General features: G+C 40.9%; 3 protein-coding genes across 5 annotated transcripts in view; 1 reads left to right on the top strand and 2 right to left on the bottom strand.

Moving 5' to 3' along the window:
• The window catches only part of LOC135936565 (extracellular matrix organizing protein FRAS1-like), a 103,740-nt gene extending 90,293 nt beyond the window's left edge, over positions 1 to 13,447 (top strand). For all 3 annotated transcript variants that reach the window (XM_065479427.1, XM_065479425.1, XM_065479426.1), the window contains exons 4-29: positions 638 to 784; positions 1,343 to 1,573; positions 2,503 to 2,650; positions 4,043 to 4,599; positions 4,651 to 4,813; positions 5,299 to 5,474; positions 5,532 to 5,685; positions 5,874 to 6,040; positions 6,438 to 6,727; positions 6,901 to 7,138; positions 7,193 to 7,360; positions 7,410 to 7,649; positions 7,708 to 7,863; positions 7,918 to 8,158; positions 8,219 to 8,421; positions 8,479 to 8,710; positions 8,761 to 8,886; positions 8,943 to 9,106; positions 9,161 to 9,335; positions 9,395 to 9,516; positions 9,566 to 11,311; positions 11,368 to 11,556; positions 11,611 to 12,072; positions 12,284 to 12,520; positions 12,579 to 12,755; positions 12,983 to 13,447. In XM_065479427.1, the coding sequence (XP_065335499.1) occupies positions 638 to 784; positions 1,343 to 1,573; positions 2,503 to 2,650; positions 4,043 to 4,599; positions 4,651 to 4,813; positions 5,299 to 5,474; positions 5,532 to 5,685; positions 5,874 to 6,040; positions 6,438 to 6,727; positions 6,901 to 7,138; positions 7,193 to 7,360; positions 7,410 to 7,649; positions 7,708 to 7,863; positions 7,918 to 8,158; positions 8,219 to 8,421; positions 8,479 to 8,710; positions 8,761 to 8,886; positions 8,943 to 9,106; positions 9,161 to 9,335; positions 9,395 to 9,516; positions 9,566 to 11,311; positions 11,368 to 11,556; positions 11,611 to 12,072; positions 12,284 to 12,520; positions 12,579 to 12,755; positions 12,983 to 13,243 (7,170 nt within the window). In that variant the 3' untranslated portion in view covers positions 13,244 to 13,447. The remainder of the gene's footprint in view (positions 1 to 637; positions 785 to 1,342; positions 1,574 to 2,502; positions 2,651 to 4,042; positions 4,600 to 4,650; positions 4,814 to 5,298; positions 5,475 to 5,531; positions 5,686 to 5,873; positions 6,041 to 6,437; positions 6,728 to 6,900; positions 7,139 to 7,192; positions 7,361 to 7,409; positions 7,650 to 7,707; positions 7,864 to 7,917; positions 8,159 to 8,218; positions 8,422 to 8,478; positions 8,711 to 8,760; positions 8,887 to 8,942; positions 9,107 to 9,160; positions 9,336 to 9,394; positions 9,517 to 9,565; positions 11,312 to 11,367; positions 11,557 to 11,610; positions 12,073 to 12,283; positions 12,521 to 12,578; positions 12,756 to 12,982) is intronic.
• On the bottom strand, positions 13,430 to 17,093 carry trus (programmed cell death 2 like trus). Its single transcript, XM_065479433.1, has 6 exons — positions 16,827 to 17,093; positions 16,238 to 16,401; positions 15,805 to 15,998; positions 15,205 to 15,566; positions 14,787 to 14,950; positions 13,430 to 14,549 (listed from the first exon to the last, which is right to left on the bottom strand). The coding sequence occupies exons 1-6, from the start codon at positions 16,935 to 16,937 to the stop codon at positions 14,297 to 14,299; spliced, it is 1,248 nt and encodes a 415-aa protein (XP_065335505.1). The 5' UTR covers positions 16,938 to 17,093; the 3' UTR covers positions 13,430 to 14,296.
• A 352-nt stretch (positions 17,094 to 17,445) lies between these two features.
• Phm (Peptidylglycine-alpha-hydroxylating monooxygenase) lies at positions 17,446 to 21,296 on the bottom strand. The gene is made up of 10 exons (XM_065479435.1): positions 21,136 to 21,296; positions 20,781 to 20,838; positions 20,628 to 20,715; positions 20,494 to 20,566; positions 20,309 to 20,438; positions 20,208 to 20,256; positions 19,997 to 20,142; positions 19,653 to 19,795; positions 19,545 to 19,594; positions 17,446 to 19,482 (listed from the first exon to the last, which is right to left on the bottom strand). The coding sequence occupies exons 1-10, from the start codon at positions 21,256 to 21,258 to the stop codon at positions 19,320 to 19,322; spliced, it is 1,023 nt and encodes a 340-aa protein (XP_065335507.1). The 5' UTR covers positions 21,259 to 21,296; the 3' UTR covers positions 17,446 to 19,319.
• Positions 21,297 to 21,307: the final 11 nt, after the last annotated feature.

Below are 21,307 nucleotides of genomic sequence, written 5' to 3'. Positions count from 1 at the left end.
TTAATAACTCGTGGCCGGCTGGGCCGTCTGCAAATCATTATCTCGCCGCTTTTATGACACGGCTCTGCCGCCGGTGGGGCAAAAAATGCTGAATCAGACTAAGTACGCGATGATTGCGCATTATAGCCTTTTTCCTCGTACAATTTAAATTGAAGGGACAGGACAAAAGGCTTTTTGAATTTTTGCGCAATGGCAAAAAGTTTGTCTCCCACTCTCTTAATTGATATTTTGCTCAATTTCCGGCAGAAGACCTTGGATAGCTATGCTATTGTTTTGCGCCAATTTTACTAAAACTAGCCACAAATATTCTGGAATTTCCCTTTTTTGCATTAGCATAATGTTGCCATATTAAATAATAAAACTTTGAGACTGTTACAAACCTAATTCTGCTTCACAAAAATTTGACCATATGTTGCTCCTTACATAATTAATTTGGGAAAATTCCTTTTGCATCCTTCAGACAAGATGAGTTGTAATTATCAAAGTGGCTGTGGTGAAAACTTTACGCGAAGTTGTTTTACATCTGCTTTGCATCAGAGTACTTAGCTCAAAGCGCGGCGTCAGCTTACTGGCGAGAGAATCGCCGAGGCCGGCATTGCGACAGTAGATAAATAATTTGGTGGGTGAATTTTCGCAGGCAACCGCCGACCAGTACGTGAGCCTCAGCGAGAAACACTTTCCACCCCAAGGTCCTAACTCATCGCGCGATTCTTACGTGATTACTGGGCCTCAAGATGTGGATGACTCAGGACACTTCAGCCTCAGGAGCAGACCAAATGCTTTGGTAAGAAAAAAATAAATCTTTTTAATAATGAGGAACATGCAAAAAATAGAAAAATCCTACTTATCCTTATAGACTGAGTTAGAACCAAAAATTTACTCTGGTATATTGCACTGTTTTTTTTTGTTTTTATAAATTATGAACACTATCTACTTGAAATACCATTTTATTTCATAGCAAAAAGTTTCATCTTCAAAAGGCATGCACTGTTGGATAGAGTCCACGAGAAAATTATCAAATCAAAATCTGAAAAATGGTTAAATATACATTGGAGTTGCGAATAAAATAGCTACAATAGCAAAATCTGCTTTTTTAGCTGGGTCCTTTTTACTATCACAATTTCTACAGTGTTGAATTCTTCAAACACCCTCTCTCTCTCTCTCTGAAAGTCTGAAGCCAAACAATACAATTTATTTTAAACTATTGTCCTTGTTTCAATTCTCTCTCAAATAAAATTCAACATAAACCAACTGCAGTTCTGCTTGCTTCTTTCATTTCCAATATTAATTTATTGATGTTATAATTTTGTAGGAATTTAAATCAGTTTTATGTGGTATGTAGGTGTCAGAATTCACCCAGGAAGAAATCCGCCGAATGGACGTGGTGTACGTGCCGCCAGCCGCCCACCTGGTACCAGTCGAACGCACCGTTTATTTCGATTTGAAAAAAGTGAACGCGCGAGGGCAAGAGCAGCCGGTGCAGTTCGCTGTCACGCTGCTGCCGCTGGACCAGCACACTGATCACTTCGGGCCAAGGTTCAAGATTGCCAATCCAACACTCACAGCTCCTGTGGTATAAATCAATTTAATATTTTCACTGTGACTTTCAAACTAAAGACGCCGGAGGAGTTCGAAAATGTGTCGTATACAAAATTGAAACACATGTTCGTTCTGTCGCTAATTAATTAGGTTTGGGTGCGGGAATTTTATTGTGTGGCTTGGCATCAGGCCAGGGGAATCTGATTCGAAAAACGCAAGTAGAAAGAAAAGGAGAAGCGCTAACTTGTCGCGCGTTTGTTTGGCGTCGGCGGCGGCGGCGCTAATTTAATTTACAGGCTAGACACTTTGCAAATCCTACTGAAATTGTATTGTGTTTTTGCGTTCAGCTGTTTCGTGGGAATGAGTGGCTCGCGGGTACTTGTCAAAACAAATTGAAATCTCACACGTGGGACAAATTTCTTTCTCACGCAGGATTGATTTGCCTATAATATAATCCCAAGAGAAACAAGCCAAGCTGGCATATTTTTTTATTTTTCTTGACAGCAAAGTGACGTGTAAAAGGGCTCTATAGAGTTAACAATATTCAGCTTTTTTCGGCAAAAGAGAAAATGTGGTAACGCGACAGCAATTTTCTGAAAAGAATCCTTTTTATTATACGTGAAGGGAGGTTTGCCGCAGCACGTGCGGTCAGTTGGGCGTGTGCACCTCCAACATCGGCATTTGTGTGTTATTCCGCAAAGGTATATGTTCAGAAATTAATTCGGCCGGACACTTGACATGGCCGGCGCAAATCTGCTTGTTTCGCACTATGGCTCGCTTTTACACGCTGTGCTAGTTTTGTTTGGTGCCGAGAACAAGGTTTTTCACGAGGAAAGAGCCCCCACGCTGAAATTAATCAAATTTATTGCACGAGCGGCGGAGCAAGCGGAAATATCGATGTGTGTCCAGTTGCGTATTATTCAGCTTTTCTCTCTCTCTCTCTCCCCCGGGGTGTTTTTGCAGGAGTCACCAGTCGTTAACATATCACGCAAATACTTTGAGGTTGACGGGTTCAGCGATGCCCACATTCAATTTATGGTGGTCGAGGAGCCGGCGCAAGGTTCACTGGTCCTTCTTCATCCCAACGGATCCGCAGCGCCTCTCACTGGAGGTTTGTTTTCTTACCATTACTCAAATTTCTGCTTGGCATCACACGTTCTGGACTGCGACGCATGGTTTTCTGTTTTGCTTATGAGAACGAATTTTATTTCAATAAATAAAAATCTAAATTAAAATTTTTGTTTTAAAATTTCAGAATTTAAAAAAATCATGGCTACATAAATATGCAAATTTTGCATAGAATTGAAATTTCCGAAAGGATAAAGCGATTCTTTTTTTTATAAACATACAAACAGTTAAAGCATGCAGGTTAAATCTCTGGAGCATTAATATTTATCCACTCCTACATAAGCTGAGTTAAAGCACGTAAAAGGACTCGGAAAATGCAGGCGCAGACCACTCCACTGCGCAATGTTTGTACTGTTTCATGCCGGAGTAGTATTTATGCAACCGGCACTTCACCGAAGCAAACCAAGTTGCCTAACGCCATCCATGATGCTGGATCAATACGGGCGCTTCAAAACTCTCTTTGCACTTTGCATTCGCTCAACATAAACATGAACAACAATTTTCCATTCTTTTTGTACATGTATACTTCTCCAATTGCTGAGAGTCCCTCTCGTATTTTGATGGGTCGTGCAACTGAACAAGTCCCGCTAATTGGACGACAGAACTCGAGCTACTGTAATTTTTGTATATATTTATATTTCTGTGAAACCATTGGTATTTTTAAAACAGTCACAATTTTTGAAAAAGGAAAATAGTGACTGGAAACCAATTAAAAACTGACAGGTTATAATTTCGATCGAAATGTCGTGCGAACAAAGGGAAACTTTTTCATTTTCTGCGAAAGCCTGATGAAATGTTTTTTTAACGTGAACTTGTTAGTCGTCTGGTAATTAATTTGAATATTGATGTCATCAGAGAGCTATGGCAATTTTTTAACAGGTCAATGTGTTAAAAATAAAAAATAAAAACTGGAAAAAATCACACAGTGTATTTTATAAAAGTAAGAAAATTACATAAAGTAAAAATAGCTTCAAAATAAAGTATGGAATTTTAGGACTGAATTTTAGAAATGAGAAGTTTTGTAACTGGAAGTTTTAGCAAAATTGTTTTACACAATTTCTTCCCTTTTTAATAGTGCTCTGCAATGAGTGCAGTCAATCGTTGCCAGCAGCCGGTGATTAAAATACTCTCCACAGTTCATTCTGTGGAATGGGCTTTGTTTTGCCGGTTAATTTCTGCCAAAACAGCTGCTGTCCAATTTGAGGACGTGCGAGGAAATAGTTATCTGTAAATATTCCCTTTTAGCCGGCCATCCCAGTTGCACCCAAATTAAAGCCATAATTTTTTAACTAACAAAAATTATGATAATTTTATTTTGGACATATCAGACGTCAATTTTAAATTTAACTAAATTCTTTTTTTAATTTTCAATCAGCCGACGAGTTTTCCAACGTGTTGGTGAGTCAGGGCGCCGTGGTGCAGTACCGTCAGGGCACTCCTGGCTCGGCCCTGGAGGACACCTTTGAGCTGATGGCCACCGACAGTCAAGTGGAGGCGTTCAACCGCATCCTCCTGCGGTTCACCTCTCCGCCGACGAGCTCCTCGCCTGCCGAGTCGAAGCGGGGCTCGGACCGACCTGAGGTGGTAAGCCTTCAGGTCAGCGAAGGGCAGCGCGTGGTGCTCGCCTCGGACTACTTCTCCTACGCCCTGAGCGGTGGCGGCGGCCGCAGAGACGTCACCTACACCCTGATGGACGCGCCCGTCTACGGTGTTCTGGTGCTCAGGGTGCGGCCAGGAGAGGAGCACGAACTGGCACAGGGTAGCACCTTCCGCCAGGACGACGCAAACCAGGGTCGCCTCGAGTACAGGGCGGCCCCTGAGATAGGCCTACGCGCCGTCACCGACAGGGTGCCACTCACCATCGGCGACTCCACGGGAACCAGGTACCGGCCGCAGATGCTAGCGATCACCATCGCGCCGGAGGACAATCAGGTTAGATTTTCACAGGTTTTTAGACGAAGGGTTTGATTAGGTCGTCTGCAGGCTCCGATTGTGACTGTCAATGGAGATATTGAGGTGCGAGAGGGTGGAAGTGAAATTCTGCCCCAGAAACTGATCACCGTCAGCGACCCTGACTCGCCGAATGAGCGCTTGATTTTCGTTCTTGAAACACCTCCGACGTTTGGATACCTAGCAGCAAACTACAGTACGAAATTTTAGTATTTAACTTAATAAGGAAAAACATAATTAGGTACCTTTGGATATTCTTAGAAATTTTCTCATTTTAAAAATTTAAAAAAAACTCATATAGTGCCGTGAAATTTAGACAATCAACCAGTTTATTATAGAGCTTGGCCTCTTTCGAGTGTTTTTTGATCGTTTGCATAAACGAGAAGGAATTGCCATTTATATTTATACTCATCAATTTAACAATTTATGAGAAATAAAATGAAGTAATAAATTGCTTATAACAAATTATTTTGCTCCACAACAATGCCAATTTTTAAACGAAAATAGTTTGAATTTTACACACCCATTAATACTTTACTTGAGGTACATCGTTTTTTAATTATCATGTGAGCCTTTCTATCGCTAATTTCCGTGCTTCCAAGATGCAAACTCCACGTGATTTTGATTATTTTTGCATATTATTTGGTGACAGTGTGTTTTGAAACATGTTAATAATCACAGACGGCGCAAAGCAGTCCCCTGCGGGCCAGTTTCCAGTGGACGCACTGGACAGCGGTTCAATCAAATACGATCAAGCTTTCCACTTGAACTCGGAGCCGCCTCGGGACGTACTCTTCTTCCGCGTGACCGACGGCAGGAATCGATCGCCGCTGATGCGTCTCAACGTCAATATCGAGGTTGGCACTCTTTCATTCGATTCAAAATTAGGAAATATACTCACGCGAAATGCACAGTTGGTGAACGACGAGATGCCGCTGATAATGACCGAGACAATGGAGGTCGACTCCGGTTCAGGCGCTCTAATTAGGAATTCCTCGCTGTACGTGAGCGACTTTGACACGCCGCCCGCGCAACTCGTGCTGACAATCTTGCAGGAGGCCAGCTTTGGTATTTATGCTTGTACCCATTGTGTCAAATTTGCATAAGTCATGACACCGCAACCTCAGACACAATCAATGCGATCGGTCTTAGCGATTAATGCAGCTGTTGCTTTTTTAGCTTTTTATTCATTCCCATTAAGTTAGATAAGGCTATTATTTTTTAACTATTGTTTTTTTCATAACCTGCTCACACAGGAAGCATCCAAAGAAGGACTTCATCAGATAGGCTCCTGCGAAACGGCGCGAGGCTCGCTGCTGGTGACTCATTTACGTACCAAGACGTAGTCGATGAACTGATTTTCTTCAAGCCCACGCCTGACAGCGCTGCTGTTGGCATATCGCACGATTCGACAGTTTTAAGTGTAAGAGACACTTCATTATTTCGAATATGGAGGTTTATCTGCCATTGCGTCAAGTTGTTTCAGGGTGGTCTTTATTATTAATATTAAACGCTCAAAAGAAGGCTGAAAATGAGAGGAAAGAATTTGGGAATGAACATTATTGCTTTTTGCACATGTAAGAGAAACACGCACAGTATAAGCTTGCTTTTAATTCATAATTGTAATTTTTTTTTCTAAAAATAGCACCAGTCAAAAGACACTCTCAACTTATTGTTGTCGTCCACAAACCTATCGGTTTAGAGTCTCATAGAACATTTTTAATAAATATTTTTATGACAGCTCAATTCCTCACTTTTAACATGACTAAATTGGTTTCATCATAATGTTGCAAATAAATTGCAATCTTGATTAATTTCAGGTTACCGACGGCGACTTCCAGAGTCAAGCTTCACTGACGTTTAATTTGACGATGAGGAAGTCCCATGATGCTCCAGCCACGCAGATTTTCGAGTTTTTCATTCTCAATGGTGCGGTAAAAACCGTGTCTGCGGAAATGCTCTGGACAGCGGAAGAAGGGGACGCACAATTTATTCTTATGGAAAATTTGCGACCCGGACTTTCCCTGCAGACTAAACAATCCGGTAGATGGATCAGCCTGAGACAAGGCGACTATTTTTCTACCAGTGACGTACTCCATGGTTTCATTAGGTAAATTTAACAATTTTTCCGAAATTCGTTCAATCTTGACCTCAAACTTTAATTTTTTTTAATAAAGAATTTCAGAAGATTTTTTTCAGATTACATTATTTTGTACTAGAATTTCTGAAGTTCTATTTCACCTTGTATATGACTTGTATATGAAACTATCAATTATCACGCAGATTAAAGCACGAATCTGGATTTGACTCATTGGTTTACGTGGTGAAGCTGCGCGTTGAGAGAGAAAACCAATTCGTTGGCGCACGCATTTACTACGTCAAAGTGAACGAGAATTTGGCGGCACCCTGGGTGGACGTGAATACAGGCCTTGAGGTGCCATTCAGTTCGACGGTCAAAGTGAATGTCAGCCAGTTGTCTGCGTTCGACTTGGATTCGGATCCAAAAGAGTTGCGATACAAAGTATCAAAATAAATCTCTTAAATAAAAGGGACAGTTGACAACCTTTATTTGCAGGTTTTGGATGATCCGATAAGCGGTTGGTTTGAGGTGAATGGCACTGGCCGATCTCAGCAGTGGACACAAAATGACTTGGAAGCTGGAAAATTGAAGTTCCATCACAGTGGAAAAAATGACGTAAAGGTCGAAAGCTTAGACTTTGAAGTCACTGATGGACGAAATACAGTATGCATTTTAAAACATACTAATTGCTTTTTTACAAGTTTTTTTCTAGGTGCCTGCGAAAATGAGCGTTCAGATCCATGGTGCTAAAGAGCAGAAAATCAGCATTCCTATGCTGCAAGAAGTGCGGAGTATTAAGGTGAATAGCGGATCACGCGTCAAAATTACGCAGTTTGAGTTGTTGGTTACGGACGACACTGCGACTTTTGCCGACTTATTGTTTGACGTCACGGTACTTCCTGAACACGGCAAAATTGAAATCCAGCGCCCTGAAGGTTTTGTTGAAGAAAGGGTAATTACTAACAAAAATACAAGTGAATTAAAAATATATAACAAAAATATATCTGTAGGGATTTTCAATGCTTGATGTATTAGAAGGTCGGGTTTTTTATTTGCACAAAGTCGAGAGAGTCACGAAAGATCAATTCCAATTGATACTCAGCGTCAAGGGGCAGAGGGTTGCTTATATCGACGAGACAACCCAATCAACTCTGTCTGCGCCAATTGTAAGAACTAATTGAAAGTGGCATAATAAAATGGGTGATAATATAATTATTCAGATTATCCCGGTGGAAATAATTGAGAGCAATGGACCGATTTTACTGGTGAACTCGGGACTGGATTATCTGCAAAGGGTCGAGGACAAAGTTAGTGGATTCTTATCCATCAAACACTTGGATGCGGTCTCAAATGACACGCCGGCGAAAAAGCTCACGTACACAGTGACCAAGCAACCCAATTTCGGTCTTTTGTACACGACCACCACCTTCCCTGAGTCACCCACTTCAGTTTTTACGCAAGGTTGCTTAATAAGCACAACGAAAGTTAAAGGAAAAAACTTATGAAGTGGCATCTTTGCAGATGACGTGAATGCAGGAAGAATTTACTATCACCTTGACAGTAACGTTGATAGTTTTCAAACTAAAGACGAATTCAGTTTTGAAATCAGCGATGCCGACTCAAAAACTTTGTCTGGAAACATCTTTCGCATTCAGTGGGCTTGGATCAACGTGGAGCGAGCAACCTACAATGTCTCAGAAACTAGTTCAGAGCTTTACATTAAGGCATGAATAATTTAACAATAAAAATTTAAAACTTTGTTAAATCACTTTACGCTGCAGATAGTGAAGAACGGAGGCTTCATTAAAGACAGCACGTCAGTCGAATGTGCGATAGTAGATAACTCCATTTACGGGGCAACTAGGAACGACGTTCAACTTAAGCACTCGATGGTCCAGTTTGATAACTTTGATACGGAGGAGTTCTGCGTGCTGCAAATAAAAGACAACCAAGTGTTTCAAGGAAAAAGAGACGTTATTGTTGAAATATTTAATCCGTCTAAAGCGATCCTTGGTAATAATTAATAAATATTTTTTACACAATTAAAATAATCAAAATCTCAGGTCCTCAGCACAGGACACAAGTATCTCTTTATGACGAAGAGGACCGACCGCAAATCACTTTCAGAAGTCGACAAATCATTGTGGAAGAAGATAAGGGACCGTTGAAAATTGAAGTTTTTCGGAGCGGTACTAAACAAGCTTTATCAAACAAACAGCAATAATTTTATGAGTGCGCTTTTCAGGGGATTTAAGCTTTACTAGCTTCGCGATATGTTCTACTCATGCCGGCAGTGCTAAAGGCGACACAGATACTGGTTTGAATCCCGATTTTATTAGCCGCACTAAATCAGCAGGATCATCAGTAATTTTCGTGAAAGAGTCATCAAAAGCAATATGCGAAATTGATGTAATTAATTTAAAAAAAATATGCTTAATTTTAAATCATTTATTTTTTGTGCAGCTCATCGACGACTCCCTTTACGAGCATTCAGAAGACTTTTATGTTCTCCTTTCTGAGCCTGACCACAATTCAGCTCTTGGCGCAATCGTTAAATTAAAAGTTGTAATTACCGGGCCAAACGACGTCAGTTTAATTTACTTTTCGCAAGAGGAATATGCCGTCAAAGAAAATTCAGGTAGTAAATAGTTGAACTGCTGAGTGTTTTGTTTAATCACAACATGTTTTTCTTTGTAGGCACTTTTGAGTTGGCCATTACTAGGGTCGGCTCTGATTTGAGTTATATTTCCTCCGTGTGGTGCACAACCCAGCCAATTGACGCACGACCAAATGAAGACTACGTTCCTATCTCACAACAGGTACCAAAGCTTGATCATTTATAAAATCTATAACAAGAAAATTGCGCAGGTGATGTTTGATCGGGGCGAGAGCGAAAATTGGTGTCGGCTGTCTTTGATCGACGACAGCGCTGAGCCTTCGCTGGAAGGACCGGAGAGGCTGCACGTGATTCTTTCCTCCCCTGAAGCATCTTTGCTGTCAGACCCTTCACGCGCTGTCGTCGTCATTGATGATACGACTGTCGACATTCCCACCTTTGAGTTCCAAGACTCGACGCTTCGAGTATATGAGAATGAAACAGAGGCGCAAGTGATGATTGTACGGCATGGTGACACGAGCGTTAAAGCCAGCGTGAAATGTTTCACGAGGGAGAGAAAGGCGAAAGGAAACGAAGATTACGTGGAAAGGCCGCGAAACGAGGAGTCAAGGGTTATTTTTGACGCTGGACAAGAAACAGCGAACTGCACCGTGGTCATTTTGGACAACAACGTTTATGAAGGCGAGGAGGGTTTCATCCTGGGTCTGTCTGACCCTGTGTTTGAGACGTCCGAGGGAGAAAGTGTGGCCCTAATTGGCGATAGAGCCATGATGAGAGTGTTCATCGAGGACAATGAGGACGCACCAAAGGTGGCGTTTGATAAAAAGTTCATTATCATGGACGACGATGAATACGATTCAAAAATCGTAACCGTGCGACTTCACAGAAAAGGCGACATCTCCGCACCAGCGGTGCTCAATTTGCAGACTAGAGACGGCTCTGCAAAGTCGGGATCAGATTATCATCCGGTTTCAAAACAACTCACTATCCCAGCGAATGTGGACCACGCTGAAGTCAATCTGACGGTTTATGCGTCCAACAGCGAGGATAGTCGCGAAGAACGCTTTTACCTCACGGTGACCGCAAGTGATAGCAACGACAGCAAAGAAGTGGCGATCATCGTCCAAACGAAAATGCACGAAGCCATCGTCCTGCCTTCGCAGCCTGTCGTCGTGTCCTTGCTCAACTATGACAATGCCTCTGCGGCCCTTGGCTCGAAGCCCGTCGCAGGATATCCTGTAGTTTGCATCACTCCTTGCGAGGAAAGACACCCGCACTTCCAGAGTACTAGAATACTTTGCGAGGGCAAGAACATGACTATGCAATACTTCTGGGAGGTTGCCATCCCCAACGAATGGCACCCGCTGCGCTACAATCCCTTCAAGCGGCTCTCCAAGGCAACCATCTTCACAGACGTTGAGGGAAAAGTTTTGGACCCGGTCTACTTCAACACGCACTTCAATGTGCGCTGTGGCGTCCAGCCAATGAAGCCGAACGGTCGAACGGGAATTCCCATCAAGAGCCAGCACGTCACCATTGGCTCGAGCCAGGGCATTTGCCGGAGGGACGAGTTCTTCGAGGACACGCACGTAAGGAGCCATGTACTCAACGCCAACCTGTTTTACGTAAACGCTTCAGCGGAGAGACACCCAAACACGGTGCACATCAAGATTGAGATTCCACATTCGGACGGAATGCTGCCCTTGATATCAACGCAGCCTTTGCACAACGCACAGACCCTCCTCACCGACCCTTTGTACGTCAGGCACCATACATGTTCCAACTTGCTAGTGGACTCCACCTTTTTAAAACAAACTGGAAAGCTGGAGCACCCCACAACCTGGCCATATCAGCTCGATGAGAGCCTCAGAGGACACAATACGGTCGAGCTGTACAGGAATTTGGACATCAGAAGCTGCCTTTGGAAATTCAACGCTTGGTTCCACATGACGGAGCTTTTGGATTTTTGTCACGGAAAGGTTATTTCAGAATTCAAGGTAAAAGTATTGCTAAATTATTGTTTAGAGAAGATTTTATAAATAGGAATATATAGGTGGCTGAGGGTGGAAAAAGTCAGATGACGATCGAGGTGCCTCTGTATGTTTCTTACATTACTTCAAGCGGGGCTGAAGAATGGACCACAGTTGAGCACAGAACAGCCATGGAGGTGTCTTTCCTCTATTCTCCGCTAGCATGGCACAAAGGTCTACAAACTGAGACCAAGCACTCAGCGAATGTGAAGGTAAATTTAAAGTTAATGCGGGAATAACAACAAATATAATACAAGAAATTTTAGGTCACGCGGGTATTGGCTAATGAAAACGGTCAACTGGTCATTGAGCTGACCACGCACGCACTCTTCCGCGGCCACTTTGTCTTGACCAATCACAAGCACAAGTCTAGTCTAATGCCACCGAGAGAAATGGCTAACCTCAACTTTCGGCTTGACCTTCTCTGGAGCGAGACCACCTGGGACGGGCCCCGGCAGCAGTGGCGAGCGACCTCAGACTCAAGTCGTCCTGACTACTCGGGTCTCTACCACTTGATGCTGGTGCCCTGCACCGTGGCGCAGAACACGCAGTTCTCAATTGGTGACAAGCAGAAAAAGTGCTCGTCGCATCCGCCAGTGCAGTTTCCGCTCAACATCAATTTCAAGATGCCCGCGCGGCCTGTGCCAGCGAAATACGCCCTAGAGACCGAATTTCGAATCACAAACAACCCCAGCCAGTTTATCGCCACACCTGATGAGGAGACCTATGTATGTCATTCGATTTTTTAAATTAAATTGGACTTTTATATAATAAAAAAGGAAAGCAAATTTACCTTCACCAAACTAAGAATTAAAGTGACACTTTCGAAGATTACTGTTCAAAATATAATTAGGAATAAACAGTTAATTAATTAATATGACTAACCTTTAAGCCATAATTTTGTTAAGATTATAAGAAAAAATCCATTGTTTTTTGCAGGTAAACGACGAAGCGTGGCAATTCAGCCCCGGGGAGATTGTGTATGGCAAAGTCATGTGGCACCCTGCGCAAGACCTGAAGAGCGCGTACCGTCTAACGATTGACAGGGTCCTTTTATGCACGGCCAAGGACGGCGCCGAGCTGATGGTCGACCCTGCCGGCGAGTACTACGGACATGGAACACAAATTGGCTGCCTCCAGCCATCGAAAATGCTCGCACACCGCTTCGTGCTTCTGGTAAAAATGCTCTTCACGAGTGAGCTCTCAACAAAACAAACTGCGTTTGATTTAACAGGACAGAGAAAATCCAGAAATAGAGGACGACGGTGTTCAAGGGGTATCGTTTGACGCGCACTTTGCAAAAGAAGATGCTGAGTTTGCGAAAATGGAGTCGCAACCCGGCGTCGATGGTTTCATGTGGAAAGTGGATCCACTCTACAAAATCAACTCGGGACATGAGTGGCTACTGCAGGTATTCATTCATTTTTGATCCAGTTCTTTCAAAAAGCCTTTCAAAGTTTTTTAGTTTAAACGGAAAATAAAACCGATAATTCTAGTATACTTTCTTAATACATTTCTTGGCCTAAATTTTTACAAAACCTTGTGGCATAACGAACTCGTTATTACAAACAAATATTCAGTATTTGCCTGCCTCATGTATTATAAAATTTGGACGCTTATCAGTATTTCTACTGTCAGGTTTTGTTCCGGATCAGGATAACAAGTCCTGGACGGTTGAAGCGGTCCTCAACCTTACAGTGGGAGCAGCGCTACGTCGCGAAGGGAGTGAGGCTGACGCGTCCGCCACAGCTCCAGGAAGCAGGGTGGAGCGTCGCAGACTATTTCTACCCGACGTTGGTCGCGTGCGGTGCGAGTGTCGCGGTGTCGGTGCTGGTGGCACTTATTGCGAGGACAGCATTCCGAAATTCGTACACAGTGACCACTCCGGTAGAGGTGTAAGGAAATAAGCTTTTTGTGTACTAACTCACTGTTACAACCTGTAGGCGCAATCGAAGACTGATTATTATTTATTTTTACTTTACTACCGCTTAGTTGTATGTCGATTTTTTAATTAAACACCTCAAAACGATGAGTTTTGAAGTTCTTGTCTGAAAGGTGGTTTTTAAATAAATGAGACCCATTACGTTCTGTCTATGAAAGATCCATGATTGTAATTTAATTTCGCTCAAAACTACAGAGTTTGAAAGGGAGATTTCAAAATACAGTATTCACTTCGCAACGACCGCAATGCTTCTGTTCAAAATATCTCTTCTTGCACAAGAACAAGTGCCAATAGGTTAAATTCTCTCTCTCTCTCTCTCTCTCTTTCTTGTAAATATGCCTTTCTCGAGTTTCAACAGATATCCCCACAATATTACACAAGTATCACAACTCGTATGTGCTTGCATTCGTTCCGTCATTGAAGGTAAAAATCTCAGCACAACCTGTCTGCGTCATCATTATATTTATTATGTATTTTTGGTGCATACTCATGTGCACATAAGCTAAATAAGTAAAGATGAGGCAAATGATGTACTTTATCAGTGAATTATCAATTAACGACTATATTAAATGCGAAAAAGTGACCAGAGACCATTCGGTGGATTATGGCTAAAATTTTAGAAATCCTACTCTTCATTGTCGAGTGATATGTTCTCGCTACCGTAAAGAACATTTAAGAATCAATAAAATTGTATAATACAGGGGCAGCTCATTGTGGCATGTACAAAATATTAATATTAATTGTGGTCTTGTAGTGCTGAATTAAAAATTCTTGTTCTCTCAAACTCAATGAAATTCTGACAATTATATTTGAAGAGTTAAAAACTGGATAAAACTTACACAACATAGGACCATAAAAAACTTCCGAGGTAAAATCTCTTATGACATTTTTCAAATTGAGCTGATAACAGGTGCATTTTAAAAATTACTTAATCAAGCTGGTGTTTTGCTGCCCCTTGAGTAATCAAAGTTCGCCTCTCTTTGAGCAAATGAAAATGGAGTTGGGAAAATTCACTCAGCCTGGACGACGAGTCGCTCCTCCTGAAAACCACGTTGGTCCCAGCAGGCCGACGGACATGTGAAAACAATCACCGTGCCAAAATCAAGGACATCCATTCTCTCAGCATCATGCAGAAGGCTCAGAGAATTTAGCAGCGGAGGCATCAGCTGCATTTCAAAGACGAGATCAGAGCCACAGTGTGTGCAGCGCATCTTTTGTTTGGACAAGGGTTTGAGTAACATCGGGTCAGCACCGAGCCCATACCTGTAAAGATCAAATTTTATTTTGTTAGACGTTTATTTCGTGATGTTTTATACCCGAACAGAGCAATGAAAAGCATTAAAATTTAATGAAATTCATTAAAAATTAAACATTTGAAATTTTTCTAAAATTTTAGCTCTTTTCTTAAGTTTTTGCAGCTTTTTATTTTTCGCCGAATTTTATCTTGTGAAATGTTTCAAATTTAAGCGCTTTTTTTTTAAGCAGCCAGATTATTTTTACCTAATCACTTGTCCTGAGTTTTGCTTCAGTCGTGAGAGAAATCGATGAGCATAAGCATCACCATGGGAAGGCAGATCTTGTTCGTATTGCTCTCCTGTGGTTTCAGCTCCACCAGCCACTTCCACCTTCATTTTTCTGACGTCGATTTGAACATCTCCGCCACCCTAAAATGTTGATAATTCTTAATAAAGCGTGAAGACAAATGATTTTGGGTCCAAAGGAAAATATCATCTAAATTCTAAATGACCTTAACATTTTTTTCAGGAATTTTGGCAACAGAAACAAATCAAAGGAAAATGCAATTTAACAAATAAGCATTACTAGCGTGAAATTTGAAAAAAAACCTACTTGGTTTCTAATACAATTACTATTCAAACATCACTGAATAAAAATGACGAAGACGAAAACTATAGCTCACCAGTTCACTCTGTTGGTAAGCCTGCAGCAGCGACAGTTCGTGCTCAGTGATTTTGGCCCCTCTTTGGGTGTCAAACTTTTCTTCAGCTACGCTGATGAAGCTGCAGGCGAACTCATGGTGAGCATGCGGCGGCAACGGTGCGTATGAGAAGATCTCAGCTAGTTGCCGCGGTTGTGTGGGTGTATCAATGGAGACAATATCACTTTCGTCGCCGGTTTCTATCTCGGCAGTTGCCACTGAGCATTTGCTGTTGAACTCAATGGCAAATGCGCCCTCAGCGCCGCCGGAATTTGCGTTTGGATCACTCAGCTCCTCCACGCTGCTTGACTCGTCATCTGTATCAGAGCCTTCAGGTGCGTTTTCTGAAACATTAAGAATCTCAATGTTTCAATTCAGATCAACTCAAAGCATGGGAAGGTTAAATAGGAATTTTAATTTTTAAAAATGGTTTATGGTGATGGTAATAGTGATATTTTAGTTGCTATTCATAAAACATGAATCAAATCAAATTTGTAGAAACTTGGCTGATGTAGCACTAATTTAATACTTGCTTTAGAGACAGTGAAGAATTTGCTAGTTAGATGGACGAATTAAACTTACGAGGGATTTGGAAAATTATATTTCCATTTTCCTGATCAACCGATGGAACACTTTTCTCATCATCGTCAGAGTCAGTGCCCCAGTTGTCAGCATCGTCAGCCCAGCTTGTGCTGCTGATGGTGGCGGTTTGTGCTGCTCCAGACAGCTTGTCAGGTTTTGTTTGGCTCAGGGTTTGTTGTCGGATGCACATCCAGCTGAACAGAAAAAAAATGTAAAACACGACGGCCAATAAAGTTTACTTTAATAGTTCCTGAACCAATTTCCCCCTATTTTTATGACACAATTGTTTGAATGATAATAGTCTAAATGACCATGTATGGAACAGAGCTACCCTGCATGTAGAACTATAATAGTAATTATTAATTTGAGGAAGCAAAGGTTATTTCACTGAAGGTGTAGGAGCTTTCTATTAGAATGTAGTGTTAGTTGTTACCTTTCAGGCCGGTTCCAGCATTGTGGTTGAGGACAAGCGAAAAAGTAGAGGGTGCGTAGGTACTCAGAGCCATCGAGGGGCGCGAAAATCTGCACAACCAGTGTCTGGTTTGTGCCGCACAATTTGCATTTGGTAAGCGGCAGGTCCTTGTCTTGGTGCCAGTCCTGTTATGAGAATTAGCCAAATTAAAATACCTACTATATTTAAACTTAAATTTTGAAAAAAAATGGCAAAAAAATACTCAATTCAACCAGGAGCATCTTCAATTATTTCGGAAATACATATAAAAAAAAACAAGATACTTATAGGAGGCAATAACATTGTGTGTTACCGGAGAGTTTGTAATATATTTTTTCTGGATGGCAAGCAATTTTGTTATTATATGTATATGAATTTCTCTTTAAATTTAAATTAATTGAATGATTTTATACAGTTTAGAAAATAATAGTTAGATCTAAAAATTGCTGATGTATTATAGCACTGACTTCTGACAAAATAATGTTGGTTCTAATTGTAAGTTCTGAGTTTTTACATAACTGAGCTCTAACAGAACGTGGAGGGCAACAAAATCGATCGCGTGCAGACTCACAGGCGTGCCTCCGATCTTGTTGGTGGTGAAGTTGACGGCAGAACGCGTCCTCTCAACGACCCTTTCGTCCGTGAAGCCGAGCAGGACGTAGGGCTCGAACTGGCGTGCCATTTTCTTCCTTTCGGCCGCAAATTCGATCAGCGCCCTTCCTCAGGGATCCTGTTTTACTTGCCTGTGCTCGACCGCGTTTTCACTTCAGCTGGTCTCTATCTCCTTCTACTAAATCTCAGCCCCAATGGCAAATTTCCCAAACACGAGCGATGCGCGACTCGCACTGCGCACACCGAATGCTGCAGAGGCAGAGCAAGAGCGCGCGAGTGGAATCGTCCAGTTTTCTCACCAGTGCCTGCGCCGCACTGCATAATACAACCCTCGGGCATCGCAATGCACCCCCTAACACTTTTATTCTGTACAGCCCCGCTACGACCACTCGAAATAGTAATTAATTTGCCGGGAATCGTGTAGAGAACAAAGGCATGCAACTGCTAGCATTCTCTAAAGTTAAACAATAAAATTGAAATGCCCCTTGTACATTGGAAATTTAATAAAAAAAAATTAATGGATCTGAGGTTAAATAAAATTTCCTATTTTTTTATCCAAATATTTAAACACAATAATGTCTGCTTGAAAACAAATATTAATTTATTTTCTGATCTTTGTTGTTTGTTGTACAATTTTTGCAATATTCACTTAAATCACTTTGGACATAACCTTTTTGCTAGACACAAAGTTTAAGTTTTCTTTCTCATATTGTTTGTACACCGCGCATACATTTGGCTGATTTCCTTTCTCCTGTAGCAGAGAGATCGACATGTTCATTTCTCTCCAGTAAATAAAACAGAGGAAGAAGAGTTTTCTATACATAGCAGCAAAAATGGTCTACACAAGAGGACAGAGAGATTTTGAGAGCTGATTTTCTATTATGTTTATTTCGATGCGGCTTCTATAACTGTGAGTTAATTTTAAATACGCACACGGGTTGGCTTTTTCATCCTTTGTATTGTATTATTTTCTCTCCCACTATAAGACATTTATTTTGACGACAACAAGTTGTTTGATAATATTATATTTCATAGATATTTGTTTAATTAATGCGATGTCTCTTTCTCCATCAAGTTTGAGAAGTTTGATTGCACGTGATTTTGGTTGTAATACAAATAATTTTTATTATACTGACTTTTCGGATTGCAACTCTACACCGCACAAGCATAAATATTCTCATCTTTTTATTTTCCTTTTTATATATCACAACATTCATTCTTCTAGTAAGTTTGATCCCATTTTGAAATGCGATCATGGGCGTGATTTTTCTCTTCTAAAATATTTATAACCTCTCAGAACACACAAAATATAGTGTTTTTTGACCAGCAATTTGTAGAGGTATTTAAAATAGTCGTCATCATTTAGAAGTACATGTTTCGCAATTCTGCCAAAAATGCAGAGAGTGAGAAGTTGAGAAGCAGAAATGTACGGAAATACTTTTGTACAAATATAAATTTTTGCGTTTGTGAATTGTGCAACAATATTACAACAATTTCTCTTTGTTAAATAAAAGGAGTCGAGTTTCACCTGATATGTGATTCCAGATTGTGACAAAATTGTTTAAATGACTTTTTTAAACGATTTACACTAAAAGAAATGAATTTAGCTGTGTAATTTGCGCGTTTTTTGTCGTAATTTCCTTTTATACTTTCACATGAAAAAACCAGTGCGTTTGAACAATCTTCTCCGTTAGAACACGATTAAGCATAACAAGACTAACAATTTGTGTGTATGCTTATGCTTCATTACAAACAGATCTTACAGTGTCTCTCTTGGGCCAAATAATGCTTTAAATTAGAAAACGAAGATTCATTAAAAGATGTAATGGGACCGCAGCAGAGTAGCCTCTCCTGGCTAATTATTTTGTAAAGTGAAGATTTCCGAAAACATATATCTGCATGCATTGTGTTTTATATTGTCTTCATCTCTCTCTCTCTATGCAAGAAGTTCCCTAATTTTACAGCGATGGCTACGTTATTCTGATTGTGATGCATCGTGGTTCAATAGAATATATAAATACCTCCCAAAAATGCAACAAGATAAGCCTTTTAAATTAAACAGTAGAAAACTAAACTTAAAATCACAAACTCTCACCATTTGGTAAAGTGAAATGCAGAATGTTAAAATATAAATAAAATGAAGTGAAATTTATGCCTCGTTTTCAGGAATTATGCTGACTATATACCAATATTAATTGACGACACTTGGGTTTAAAATATTTGAGACATCAAAGTTGCACAGACGCAACAGGGGTCAAGAAACAAGGCTCTTAGCATTACATTATGTACCCTGATTTCAGAGATCAAGTCAATTTTTGTTAAAAATCTGATCATCTTGTAAAAAGGATAACAAATAGGATGTAAATTCATCTCAAATAAATTCATGAGGGGATTCATTTTTGATCCTTGAGGTATCTGTGCAATTGGAATGTCTGTACTTGTGCGCTTAGTTTTACAAAAGGGAAGCCTCGCGGTCGGGAATATTGTTTAGGCCCACATGGTTCCAGTAGTATGACGGAGGGCCTGGGGTGAAGCAGTATTTGCTGCTGAGAGGTGTGCCGTTTTCAACATAATACATTATGTAGAAGTTGCACATTTCGTCATTGAAGGTCATCCTGCCAAAGCCAGACAAAAAATTATAACAGCCGCAGAAACCTAATATTGAAGAGTTAGTTACCCAATTTGTGTGGTGAAATCCCTGTCACTGACCATGGTGCACCTTGCAGCCTGAAATAATGAGGGTCAGTGAGAAGGTAACAATAATACAATTTAATCCTAAATTTACCAGTGTGTCTCCTTTCCTCACTGTCACTTTGCTTTCAATAGGGTAAAACATCTGAGGCGTCATGGGATCCCTCTTTCCTAACAAAGTCCACTTGTTCTTTCCAGACCTGTCCACTTCAACTTTGTAGCCAGAAACGACTTTGCCTGTCAATCGAAGGATTGTTTTATCAGAAGGAAAATTTTGTAAATTTGGTTAGATAACTAAATGCGAAATACTAAATCATTATTTTATATAATATTTCAGTTTCATGATTGAAAAATTATTTAATACGAGTTATATCATGTTTCCGCTTTCTCAATATCATGGATAACAAAATCCACATATATTTGGGTCATATCGCTTACCTAATTTGTGTGTATGTGTCCGATATGCAAACGGGTGGATGACTTTGTCTTCGTCGATTTGACACGACGTCTCCATGTGTTCAGTGGTGCGCGGGCCTATGGAACCGCTAGTGCCAAGAAGATACACACCGGCAAGTTTAGGCAGTCTATTGTGAAAATAGAAAACAACGTTCTAAAAACCATGCTAAATTGCTGAAAAATTCAAACTCACGGTCGCTCTGTAAAATGTAGAAACAGGCCTGAGGAATCCGGCAACCCAACTGCAAATGAGTTACTTAAAATCAAATTAATTTACTATTTAATGTTAATTACCTTTCTCAGGAGCCAGGTGGTAGTGCACTTGCAGCACCAAGTATTTAATATTTGAATCCTTTCCCACCTGGAAGCCAACATCCTCTGGCAGCTCCAGCTTTGGTGCGTCCAACGCCCAAGCATAAATAATCTAAATAAAAATTTGTTAGGCTTTAGTAAATCACATTTCATAGAGAAAGATTTACCTGGGTGCCTGAACCACAGGGGCTGGCGCTTGTCATTTCACCTGACGAGGCCTTGGACATTTCTCCGCAATTCCTACATTTTATGTGTGTCAAGCGAACTGAATAATAACTGTCAAAGAAATGCGTTATCTTACCAGACTGGCAATTTACTTCCAGGCGATGTACAACCAAACAACAGCATGTGGTGAGCCGTGTGCATCGTTGCGTTTGGTTCAAAGCCAACTGTAATTAAAAAAGTGATTATAAAACGGCTCTAAAGAAAAAAAAACTTGGAGCAGAAAACTTGCCAATATAGTAGCTCTTCTGGCTGTCCACCTTGATGGGCGTGCACAAATATAACTCTTCCTAAAAAGAAAATTGAATTTCTATAGAAATAAAAGTGTTGAGTGGCCTTCATATAATATGCCTTTGAGGTGTCCATCAACTTTGCAATGTATTTGTAATTAAAAATGGAGTTAATATTTAGCTTGCTCCCCAAAAAACATTTTTGAAATTCAATATTTTCACAAATTTTGGGACTTTGATAAGAAATTTAATTTCTACAAATGATTTGAATTAAAAATGAGCAAATGTTTGATCAGAAAATGTCAAAGGAGCAACAAATGATACTTTCTTCGTTTCAAGTCAGATTTTAGCACTCACACTTGATGGCCTGACGTTGGGCATGGCGATCGAATAAGTTTCCAACTTGTAGGCCCCGGCAGGCCCAGCGGCAAGGGCCCAAAGGGCGAGCCAACAAGGCAACAGGCCTCTCCAGCCGACCATGTTGGATCGATGCCTGCTGCCTGCTCGTTCTAGACTGACGTCAGCATCC

This window comes from Cloeon dipterum, chromosome 2 (assembly GCF_949628265.1).
Source record: "Cloeon dipterum chromosome 2, ieCloDipt1.1, whole genome shotgun sequence".
Classification (NCBI taxonomy): domain Eukaryota; kingdom Metazoa; phylum Arthropoda; class Insecta; order Ephemeroptera; family Baetidae; genus Cloeon; species Cloeon dipterum.
The sequence above is the reverse complement of the archived record's forward strand: the minus strand, read 5'-3'. Positions and strand labels throughout refer to the sequence as shown.

Bases quoted from the DNA above. Each gene is read 5' to 3' on its own strand.
- Phm (XM_065479435.1), bottom strand. From the start codon at position 21,258: ATGGTCGGCTGGAGAGGCCTGTTGCCTTGTTGGCTCGCCCTTTGGGCC. The intron at 20,839-21,135 runs GTGAGTGCTAAA...TTTTCTTTTTAG, and splicing joins CCAACGTCAGGCCATCAAGT to GAAGAGTTATATTTGTGCAC. The intron at 20,567-20,627 runs GTAAGATAACGC...CATAAAATGTAG, and splicing joins GGAAGTAAATTGCCAGTCTG to GAATTGCGGAGAAATGTCCA.
- trus (XM_065479433.1), bottom strand. From the start codon at position 16,937: ATGGCACGCCAGTTCGAGCCCTACGTCCTGCTCGGCTTCACGGACGAA. The intron at 16,402-16,826 runs GTGAGTCTGCAC...TTCTCATAACAG, and splicing joins ACAAGATCGGAGGCACGCCT to GACTGGCACCAAGACAAGGA. The intron at 14,951-15,204 runs GTGAGCTATAGT...TCAACATTTTAG, and splicing joins CTTACCAACAGAGTGAACTG to GGTGGCGGAGATGTTCAAAT.